The following is a 12455-nucleotide window of genomic DNA, read 5'->3' as shown; positions in this document are numbered from 1 at the left end:
TCCGATGTATATTGCGAAAATATACATTGGGTGCGTTCACAACACTCAACAGTTGCGCAACTGTTGAGTAATTCGTCAACGTTATTGGTCTGAGTGTAAGGAACAGTAAGGACCAATAGTCATTAACCGCTCACTGAGCGGTTTTCTCCACTGAATGCACCCATTATGAAAACATATAGTATACATAATATATATTATAGATCTTCAATATTCGCAATGCATATCGAAATATAGTCTATATATAAAGTAATCATTTAGAACACACATAAAAATCGCAATGAAAAGTAGAAAGCCTTTTACATTGTATTCTATGTGTTGAGACATGATATCTTGAAGTTTTAGTGTTTTATCGTCCTGTACAAGTACGTTTGTATACAAACGATTTAACAGCACATAGATATCTATTTTTGTCGCACACATATTTAGAATACAATTCCATAATATGGTTCACACTGTTTTCGTTGTGTTTCTTTCGGTGCATGTATTCTCAAAGGAATTTGTATGTATTCAACATGCAAATAATATATTTACAAAAGTTGTTTTATGTAAACTATACGTATAATTTATACGTATTCGTTCTTCGGTACGATTCGTTTTTCGAATCGATATAAGTAAAAGGCTAATAAAAAGTATATCATGCAAACTCTTAGCCATATTACATAATCATTTATATATTTGTATAATTTAATATGATACATATAAATTTACAAATATTAATAAAATATATCACGACAATATTATATAAAAGAGAATATAGAATGGGCTCTTCCATCGCCCATTCCCGTGAGAACGCAACCAATATATTTTTTTTCGTCTCCCCGATTTTTGTAAACATTGCATCAAGGCATCTTTTCTCTCGAAGATATTTATTCGAGGTTTTTTTTAAGAATAATTTTTTCTCGCCTTGGAAAAGGCAACAGTCTATTGCCTTCTATAATTTTGTAAAAGTGTTGTCTCATGCATAATACATCCTTGGAGTATTTTTCATCGCAAGGATTTCCGCCTAATGTTATAGTTGTAGCGAAAGCTGCAGCATAAATTCCACAAGACGTGGAATCCGGTTGTGTATCAACATTTTCAAAAATGATGTTACTTTCGCTTATTTGCGGATCACGGCGATGAATATAATTTTTCTCTTTAGCTACCAACTTATCGTACATAGAGTTAGGTAAACTGTCGTTCATGCAAAGTTTGGTGCTATCGAGGAAAATGTATCGCCAATGATCACTGCAATTACCTTCAATGATCTGTAAGCTCTTATTGCTCTGACTAGCTACGATTATATGAGGTAATTCTAAATATAACACACTTTATGTTTCAAATGCAGAAATTTCTCTTACGACGCGTAAAAATCGATCCAACGATTCGTCGTTTAATTTGCTGCATCTAGGCAAGACATTTTCTTTCACGAAAGAAATAGGAGCAATCATGTCACCCAGAATTTTTTTATGTCTCACCACATCATCTGTTATTAAATCTCATTTGTCATTTAAGTAACTAACAATGACACAATCGTCATCTTGCTCTAAATCTAGAGAAGCAGTAGTTTGCAAAACATTTGATTTTAATCGTTTGCTCTTTTGGATGCTTTCTCTTTCTATATCTCGTCGGTTAGTTTTTCGACTAATAAATTTTTTGCATGCTTGTTCTTTAGCTTCCATTATATATCTTGGATCTCTAATTGGCATATGCCTATTACGGCGGTTGTCCAAGATTTTCGGAAGCATGCATTCATTATAGAAGCGTGTCAAATAGGGCAGCATTTTATTCTTCCAACAAGCAACGTCTTTGTTAATACGTAACGTTTTAAAACCTTTTGGCGTCCATATAATAAAAATGCAGTAATCTCGCTGCGTTATATTCAATGCCCTTGAACCTGATGAAAATATCGGTGATTCCGATTCATTTCATCAGGATTTTTTCTATCAAAAATGCCTCTCAATTGAGACAATGTCTTTATAGCCTCGTCTGCTGTTAAATGCTCAGCTGACAAAGGACATTTGATTTCGACGAGACCATCTTTTTCAATGAGTCCGTCAGGAGAAGCACCTAAGCATGGATTTTCATCATCAATGAATAATCCGCAAATTTTTATTTCTTTATTCAGCTTTGCGCTCAATTCTCTCCTTGCGTTCTCTTCGTTTTCACGACCATATTTCATGGCTACGGTGTCGATAAACGGAGGAAACAAAATACTTTTTACAGTCCCTGCGCAAGACGTTGTTGGTCTCATGCGGCACACGGTTCCAAAATTGGATGCCGTCAACATTTCGCGTCTCAATGAATGCCATAATTCGGATTCATTTTGACCTCTCATATTGCATTCAACTTTCTCTCTGCCTCTACTATTTTCGAATAACTTTTCCAAATGATTTTTTCGAAATTGCTCGTATACTTCAAATGGAAGATCTGGTTTTTGCGATTGCGGGTCGTAATAACGATCTGCTCCCGACACGCGTTTTAATTTTTTATCTTCCATCTACTAGTCGAGATTCTCTGTTTTTCACAACTTTTATCTGTCATTCTTTTTCCAATTTCTCGACAACGGGAGGGACACTTTTGCACATGTCTTTATGCACTTGCGTTAGAACTTGTTGCTTATATACTGCTCCTGCAATTCTGACATTGTAAGAGCCTCGTTCATCAAAATGAATGCGCTTTCCACCGATATCTTCGCAGATTATCGAATTGAACGATTCTGCACGATTATTTGTTACATTGCATAACAAGCTATCGGAATGAGCGCTTATACCATAAATCTGAAAGCATCTTCTATTTTCGCTTACAGACCGTGCAACTTTAAAAATGGTACATAATTTTTCTCCATTTCGTCGCGGTCATCTGTGCATATACGACCGCGTTCTTTACATCGTTTATGCTCACCATAAATATGGCTAGGAATATTTAAAATATCTTTTTGTAATTCCATAACCTTGTAATAATGAGGTCGCCCTTCTTCATTTCGTATAGCGACTGCTTTTCTCAAGTCTCTTCGCATATTTACAATGTTGTTTTCTACAACATTTCGTATTTGCGCAAAGCCACGTTTTCTTTGCATTTTCGGCTGAGTCATTTGTGATACGATTCTCAGCTTCCTGCACAGATTACGAAGCAGGTGATTTATGCATTCCACTTCCTTTACCATCACCTTTTGCTCGTGATATGGATTATTATTTATATTTCTTAGCTGATTATTCGCGTTATCATGCGTAATGTCGTAATGCTTTCGTCGGATGTTTTTTTCGAGCTGCTTATATGTTACGGCACGCACGAAGTCAGCGCGCAATACCGATTTTTCACTGTTTCCCAAATGCATATACTATACGTATATATCATTGTGTCAGTGACATCATTACGCGACACATTGTACCACTGGAGCAGTACTATATATCACCGAATATACCAACTCGCACAATATGCATTTGTGTAGAGACAGTGGAGAATCGCCATGAGTTCGTTTCGTAAGTGTCACTAACACTCTTATCTAACAGTTGTAGCAGTAATAAACATTTACTTTACACCTTATCGGTGGGAAAGTTGTAGCTATGGCTAAGAGAAATGCTTTACCATTAAAATGACACTAAACATGACACAAATCGCATATTTTTTAACTGACTACATATTCAATATTAGTATTATATATTTATTCAATAATTGCCCGATTTCTGTCGTGTTTGATGTTATTTTAATGATAAAACATCTCATTAAGCCATTGCAATTATTTTAAAACAGGTAAAATGCGAAACGTAAAAGTTGTAATTTTCATGTTAGAAAATATTTAAATGCCTGAGTTCCTTACTACGGATAGATTCCCGACGTTGCAGAAGCGAGAGCGAGAACGAGTAAAGAGGAAGCGAGATGACACTTCCTCGAAAAGTGCCGAAGCTCGCGGCGATCTGTTTACGTATCGCTTTCCATAGTGACATCTCGCTTGCTCTTTACTCGTTCTCGCTCTCGCTTTCGCGATATCGGGAACCTCTCCGTAGCAATGAACTCACAACTTTAAATACCTTCACTAAAATTACAACTTTTATGTTTCGCGTTTTATTCGTTTAAAAATTATTGCAATGGCTTCATAAGATGTTTTACCATTAAAAAGACACCAAACACGACACAAATAGAACAATTTATAAATAAATATATAATACAAATGTAAATATATAATACAAACATCTATTTAATTAAAAATTATGTCATTTCAATCTATTTGCGTATTAATGAAATGTGATGGAGTTTCGCAAAAGAGACTTTCAAATGTTTGATGTCATAATTTTCTAGCAAATGCATAATAAGTTTTAGAGCTGGCAGACGAATATCTGGCGGCGGCGACGGTGTACGGACCCATCACCCGGCGGGTTGGGGTTCTCGATTTCCGTAAGTCGCAGTTGCGAATTTTCTAAAGGGAACGACCACCATTCCCTCACACCGGCGGAGAAGTTATCATGGTCCTGCATTGACTCAGATAAAAAAAGTTCCCGCACCGGCTAGATATATTCCTGCTCCTGATACCGCCGCCAGATATCCGTTCTTTTGCATATTTTTTTTCTTTTAAGAAAACTGTCAGACAGTGATGCGAATTTGGTGACGTACAGGCTTGTACGAGAATTTCCCTCGCTATGTACGCACATACAGCCGGCTCGGTCTATCGGTGTGAGCCACGCGATCGGCAATCGTCGGCGCGCTGAGCGAGAGAGAATATCATTCCCTCCTTCTCGCTCTCGTTCTCGCTCAGCGAGCGAACCTAATTCTTTCTAGCCTATAATCTGAATCGCGGGCGCGACTGTCTCTCTCTCCTCTCCTCTCTATGACAATACTGAAAAGTTTTCTCGGCGCGCCGAAATTATTAGGCATAATACTTTATTATTAATATTATTATTTGTAATATTTATTCTTTGTCATTTTATTTGTAATTGTATAATAATGCTACAAATAATACAAATTTTTACAAATAAAATTTGTAAAAATTTGTATCATTTGTAATATTACTGATGTCGATATCTCTACTGGTTGCAGAGATATAAGTGAAAAATGTGACGGATAATTTTACAACGCTAAAACGGGCATCATGTGTGACTGGTGTCTCTCTGTACTATCTACGATAACAATCGCAGACAACTGACGGCGCGTACCGCATCATCTTATTTCAGATTTTCTTTAGCTAAGATAATTAATAAATCCGCTGACATGTAAGTCTCATCATGTTATTGTTATGCGAGATTAGAGGGCGATAAATACCAGTGTGTGAATTCATTATTGCTGTCTCCTCTATTTGAATCTTGGGCAATGTAACAGAATTAGCCATACTTAGCTGCTCATATGTTAGACTTATTGAAGGAACAATATTTCTTTTCTACATCAAAACTTTGCAGAATCTTTTGTAGAATCTCATTGTAGTAATCTTATTTGTAGTTGTATTGTGATAATATATTTTCTCTCACAATAAATTACAATAACAGAGAGAGGGAGAGAGAGGGAGAGAGAAGGAGAGAGAGGGAGTGAGAGAGGGAGAGAGAGAGGGAGAGAGAGAGGGAGAGAGAGAGGGAGAGAGAGAGGGAGAGAGAGAGGGAGAGAGAGAGGGAGAGAGAGAGGGAGAGAGAGAGGGAGAGAGAGAGGGAGAGAGAGAGGGAGAGAGAGAGGGAGGGAGAGAGGGAGAGAGAGAGGGAGAGAGAGAGGGAGAGAGAGAGGGAGAGAGAGAGGGAGAGAGAGAGGGAGAGAGAGAGGGAGAGAGAGAGGGAGAGAGAGAGAGAGGGAGAGAGAGAGGAGAGAGAGAGGGAGAGAGAGAGGGAGAGAGAGACGGAGAGAGAGAGGGAGAGAGAGAGAGAGGGAGAGAGAGAGGAGAGAGAGGGAGAGAGAGGGAGAGAGAGGGAGAGAGAGGGAGAGAGAGAGGGAGAGAGAGGGGAGAGAGAGGGGAGAGAGAGGGAGAGAGAGGAGGGAGAGAGAGGGGAGAGAGAGGGGGAGAGAGGGGGAGAGAGAGGGGAGAGAGAGGGAGAGAGAGAGGGGAGAGAGAGGGGGAAGAGAGGGGGAGATGGGGAGAGGGGGAGAGAGGGGGAGAGAGGGGGAGAGAGGGGAGAGAGAGTGGGAGAGAGTGGGAGAGAGAGGGAGAGAGAGAGGGAGAGAGAGGGGGAGAGAGGGTGAGAGGGGAGAGAGGGAGAGAGAGGGAGAGAGAGGGAGAGAGAGGGAGAGAGAGAGGGAGAGAGGGGAGAGAGAGGGAGAGAGAGAGGGAGAGAGAGGGAGAGAGTGAGGGGAGAGAGAGGGGAGAGAGAGGGGGAGATAGAGGGGTGAAGAGAGGGGGAGAGGGGGAGAGAGGGGGAGAGAGGGGAGAGAGGGGAGAGAGGGGGAGAGAGGGGGAGAGAGAGAGAGAGAGAGAGAGAGAGAGAGAGAGAGAGAGAGAGAGAGAGAGAGAGAGAGAGAGAGAGAGAGAGAGAAACTGCTCCCGTCTACCAGGTGTATGCATAAGTGTTTTCCGGTTTAACTAAGAGATGGCGCCAGCGAAAAGTACGTAGCGTATTAATTTCACACATACGTCATTTTGTTCGTCTGACATTAAACTACAAACACACACAAGTTGAGTCCGCCAAAAACTAGCATCTTTGTTTTATCGTCCAGTGATCATGTCGAGTTTTGTGCCTGAAAAAGAACATTTGCGGCACGCATTGCTTTTCTTACTTAATCAAAAGAGAAAGACTGTTGAAAGTCAACGTTTGCTGGTAGAAACATATGGTGAACAAGCTCCATCGATTAGAACATATGAGACATGGTTTCGACAATTTAAAAGTGGTGATTTTAATATGAAAGACAGTGAGCGCTCTGGTAGACCACAAAAATGCGAAAACGAGCAATTGCAGGAGTTATTGGATGATGACCCAACTCTAACTCAACGGCAATTAGCAGAAGACATGTGTCACAAGAAACAATCAGCAGACGTTTACGAGCAATGGGGAAGATCAATAAACTCGGTAAATAGGTCCCACACGACTTGAATGAACGTCAAATGGAAAATCGCAAAGTCACTTGTGAAGTGCTGCTTCAACGCCACGAAAGGAAATCATTTTTTCATCGAATTGTGACGGGTGACGAAAAATGGATTTATTTTGAAAACCCGAAGCGGAAAAAATCGTGGCTTTCACCTGGCGAAGCCGGTCCTTCAACACCAAGGCCAAATCGCTTCGGCAAGAAGACCATGCTCTGTGTCTGGTGGGACCAGAGCGGTATTGTATATTATTAACTCTTGAAGCCCGGCGAAACCGTTAATACACAACGCTATCGCCAACAAATGATTAATTTAAACCACGCATTAATCGAAAGACGACCGGAATGGGCCAGAAGACATGGCAAAGTGATTTTGTTACACGATAATGCGCCGTCTCACACAGCAAAACCAATGAAAGAAACCTTGAAATCGCTTGGATGGGACATCCTTCCGCACCAGCCGTATTCGTCAGACCTGGCGCCATCTGACTATCACCTCTTCGCATCAATGGGGCACGTGCTCGCAGAGCAGCACTTCAGCAATTTCGAGGAAGTTGGAAAATGGCTCGACGAATAGTTTGCCGCAAAAGACAAGCAGTTTTTCTGGCATGGTATTCATAAGTTACCTGAAAGATGGGCGAAATATGTAGAAGCCAATGGCCAATATTTTGAATAAAACAAAAATTAATTTCCCTTGAAAATTACGTGTTTTTTTGTACCAAAAAACCGGAAAAAACTTATGCATACACCTGGTATGTTCGCCTGAGGCCCATCTACCGCTCGGCTGTTTCGACGAGCCAAGCGAGAGAGAGAGAAAGAGAGAAAATGTGTTCGCTCCATCTCGCTCTAACTCGCAACGTTGCCAAGACTGTAGGTTTGTTCTTTTTCGAAGCACGTAAACTGCACTAGATCCGTACTGAACTGAACTAGGACAGACTGGAGCAAACAAATACAACACTGGTTTACATCAGTGCAGAAGTGGCACCAATGATAAAAGAACATTAAAGTGCAGTAAGCAATATGGCGCATTACGCATTATTATTTGATTCTTCAGATGAAGAAGATTTTATGATAATACCACCGTTACAACCTATCGTAGATGAAAATGATGACGGTAATATGAAATATACGGTAATATTAAATATACAATAAATTTTATTATATTATTAATTTATATTATAAATTTCAAGAAAAGACTAAAAATTATCTATAACTTATATTAAATTTGTAGATCAAAATATATTAATATTACATCCAATTCTTGGTATAATCCAACGAATTGCACATATTAAAATTGTTAATTATGTAGAAAATATTGTACATAATTACAATGATATGGATTTTATAATGCACTTCCGCTTATCACGACAAATAACATACAGTTTAATAGACCAGTTCAGAGTTTCGGAAATATTTACTTCCATAGAAAGTAAGTATTATAATAAAAATTTTGATTGTCTTTAAGTTTTGTTTGCAGAAAAGTTTAAATAACTTATATGTGATATAGGTTGGAAAGAAAATACCCAGACAGAATGTCTGAAACGGGAATAAGACATCTTTAAGACATCTTTTAGACATCTTACGACCAGACATCTTAAAGAGATCTGAAAGATGTCTTATGTCCTGGTTTTGGACATTAGTGCTGTCTGCATAATTTACTTCTTAACAAAATAATATATTTTATGCTATATGTATAACTTAAAGTGTATTTTCTTATAGATCTTGTAGGCTCTAAAATTACAGCCGAAAAATATATATTGACTTATTTATGGTTTATAGGGCATGAAAGTGCATCATACAGAGATGTTGCCGACAGATTTGGGATAACACTTAGTGCCTTGTATAATATTATTACTAGAGTTACAGATTTTATAATCTCTATTATGCCTAATATTATAAAATATCCAACTGCAGTTGAAAAAATGGAAACTGCAGCTTTTTACGAAAGAGAAAAAGGATTCCCTGGTGTAATAGGTAACATATTTATATTCATATATTTTTTAACTATTTTTTTATTACATAGCGATGCATTATTTATATTTGACATTGTTGTAGGTGCTATTGATGGTTCTCATATCCGAATTGATCGGCCATTACAAGATTCTGATTCATATGTTAACCGAAAACATTATTTTTCATTACATGTTCAGGGAGTTGTAAATCATAAAATGAAATTCATGGATGTTTTCATAGGATATCCGGGCTCAGTGCATGACGCACGGGTATTTCGAAATTCACCAATTCGCAACGATTTGTCTGAACTTTGTGAAGGTAAGAAATATAATATCGCAAAGGTAATTAATAACAAAAATTGATACCATTATTTTTTACAAATCTTTTTACAGATAATTATTTTTTATTGGGTGATAGTGTATATCCCTGTTTGAAACAACTAATTGTACCATACAGAGATAATGGACATATGACACATGCACAAAAAACTTTCAATCGCAAATTAAGTTCTTTACGAGTGATTATTGAAAACGCATTTGGCTGTCTAAAACAGCGTTTTCGACAGTTATATCACTTTAAGTTAAGAAACATAGTGCGAATGGTACAGATCATACACGCCTGTTGCGTGCTACATAATATTGCAGATATTAATGATTTACAATATTTAAAAGAACAAATAAATGATGAATATCCTGATATTGAAGTTGTAAACCGCAACGTGGAAGTGAATGATGCACCTAGAAAAGTAGAGAATGGAATAGATCGTCGTGAGCAATTATGTCGTTTAATTTATGCAGAATAATATGACATAGGAAATCAAATAATAATAAACAATATTTCAAAAATACAATTTACTTTATTATCCTTTCCTTTATTACAAATCATTTCTTCAAGTATCATTTATTACAAATATCTTTATTAATCATCAAATATCATTTTTTCAAATATCATTTATTACAAGTATCTTTATTAATAATATTTTATTTTATTTCTTTGAAAACAAAACATTTCTTTAAACTTCTATTAAATATTCATACTTATAACATTTTTTAAAAGATTAATATTGATAACATAGAAACTTCAAATACAAACTTTTTGAAATAAGACTTTCATAATAAACTCTCATTTAAAAATAATTTTTATATTTAACTATAAAATTTAAATTACTGTAAGACTTTAACTGATATTAAATAAACATTTCATTCTTTTGTACTGAGTAATGTAGAAATTCTTTAAGTAGTCGATTTTTTTCCTCCTTCAATTTATTAGCTTTTTTAAGTTGTTCAACACATTCTTCTTCTGCAATTCTTATTTTTTGGTATTCATTTAACAACTCCTTTTGTATCTCATTCTTAATATTTTTACCTTCAACAATGTCCGTTGACAGTTCGATTTTACTTTTTTGGCAACTTTCTAAAAATCGAGCTGTAGTGCCCATTTGTTTCCTCTCATTTTTTTAAAATAATGTCTGTAACATATGTTTCTGATTAATCTGAAACTAGTTATACATCACTAAAAAATATTTTTGTTCAACTTATTGCACAATACTTGCTTGGAACAATTACTTGCAATGTTTTGAGTCTCAAAATTCTGTTTTGAGGTTGGTACATCTGTTGCCAGTGCACTTCGTATGTTTGGCTCATCCATAGATTCATTATCATTATTATCATCTATTGGTCTAAGTAAATAGATAATAAATAAGTAATTAAAACATGAACATGAAACTTTATCTATTCTTAACTTTCATTATTCTACATATTAATTAAAGATATTAGGTACTAGTAAAATGTTATAAGCCCCTATTAATTTAGATTTATATATTTTTTTAGATATATATAATAATATTAAAATAAGTAGGATTTAAGTATGTATGCACTACTTACAAAGATTTCTCTATTGCCACGTCATTTCTTATAATGAGGCCTTCTCTATCAGACACAGTTAATGGTTCGATACTATGTTTTGATCCTAATAATTCAGTCAATTCTCTGTAATAATTATAAATATTTTTTATTAATATATTCCACACAATATTTTCAATATTCCACACAATATTTTTTTATTTTAACTCAATTAACTCAATATATCATACTTACGTTTCGTACGGACACGTCATACGACCTCTACCTGTTTTTTTTACTATTGGAGATTATATTTTTATAGGATCTTTCGAGAGATTTGTACTTGTTCTCGACTTGAATTACATTTACATTGTATCCTTTACTATTCATTTGTATTGTTATCTTATTCCATAAAATTTTTTTTGTAGCAATTTTTCTATTCTTGAACAGTTTATTCATCTCTTTATAAATACTTAAAAATAATTTTGTACTTGCATCACACCAGGTAAATGTATTATATTCAGTTCGCAGCATCATTTTCTTTATTTGTTTCTTGATCTACGATTACAACATCATCACGTATTATTAATGTTTTACCATCAACAGAACACTGTATTTGGTTACAACCAAAATTAATGTTATTGTAACTCAATTCAAATTGTATGCCACCTACAAATATATCATGTAACTTAATTCTTTATTTGATTATTTACATAATTTGTAGTGTTTAGATAAAAAATTTAATATTTTCAGAGACACAGGTGACGTATCCATTATTAATTATAACATTTCCCTCTACATCCTTCTGTATATGTGCGATTTCTTCATATCAATATTTTCCATTATTTCCTTTTAATATATTTACAAATTTTATTTTATTTTATTTTATTAAGATTATTCAGGAGAATAGTCTTAAGAATATATATCAAGAAAAAAAAATTATTGAAATATATATTGTCTGTGTGAGTTGAAACAAATAATTACAATAAAGATGTGATAAAATACAGATTTTCTTTCTTTGACTTGATGCCTAAATACCGCTAAACTGGCTGCACTAGCTCAAGATCTGGGGTAGCCAGTGCACTGAACTGTTGCACTGACCGCTGTTGCACTTCGAAAAAGAACAGCGATGTCGACGTCATTTCCGATAAAACAGAATGCTTTGGTGTATACTTCTTGCACTAGTGTACACTAATTCAGAAAGTGCTTCGAAAAAGAACAAACCTTGTGCTTCCCGATACACGGCTGAGACTGATGTTTCCCTCTCGGCGTGAATCCAAAGAGATGATCAAGATCAATCGATTTCGACGAAACTCGTTGCGTTGATAGATTTGCATGACAAATTAACATTGTATATAAAGATATGGAGTGACGTTGAAGCGTTTGCGAGAAAATCACGATTGAAAATCGCGAGTGCCTGGTCAACTAAATGAAGGAACTAGTTTCTCAAAGAGAGTATGGCTTGGTCACAGATGTCTATACTATACTAGATTGCTAACTTCGATCTTTGACCTATATAAGAGCTGTGTCCCGCCTATTTTCCGGTTCGGCCATGAAGACCGCCAAAACATGGCGGCGGTGTGTGTTTGTAGTGCGTACGTGAGTATCCGATGCGTGTGTAGTAGTGCTGTACTGTAAGTATGTGATACCTGATGTGTCTACACTGATGTGTCGTATCTACTGCTATTTATA

At 36.2% G+C, this 12455-nt stretch overlaps 1 protein-coding gene across 1 annotated transcript; it reads left to right on the top strand.

Moving 5' to 3' along the window:
• Window positions 1-7947: 7947 nt before the first annotated feature.
• Window positions 7948-9724, top strand: LOC105185871 (putative nuclease HARBI1). Its single transcript, XM_025301600.1, has 5 exons — window positions 7948-8083; window positions 8201-8398; window positions 8749-8943; window positions 9025-9240; window positions 9315-9724. The coding sequence occupies exons 1-5, from the start codon at window positions 7990-7992 to the stop codon at window positions 9722-9724; spliced, it is 1113 nt and encodes a 370-aa protein (XP_025157385.1). The 5' UTR covers window positions 7948-7989.
• Window positions 9725-12455: the final 2731 nt, after the last annotated feature.

The sequence above is a fragment of the Harpegnathos saltator genome, unplaced genomic scaffold, assembly GCF_003227715.2.
Source record: "Harpegnathos saltator strain DR-91 unplaced genomic scaffold, Hsal_v8.6 scaffold433, whole genome shotgun sequence".
NCBI classification, from domain to species: domain Eukaryota; kingdom Metazoa; phylum Arthropoda; class Insecta; order Hymenoptera; family Formicidae; genus Harpegnathos; species Harpegnathos saltator.
The sequence above is the reverse complement of the archived record's forward strand: the minus strand, read 5'-3'. Positions and strand labels throughout refer to the sequence as shown.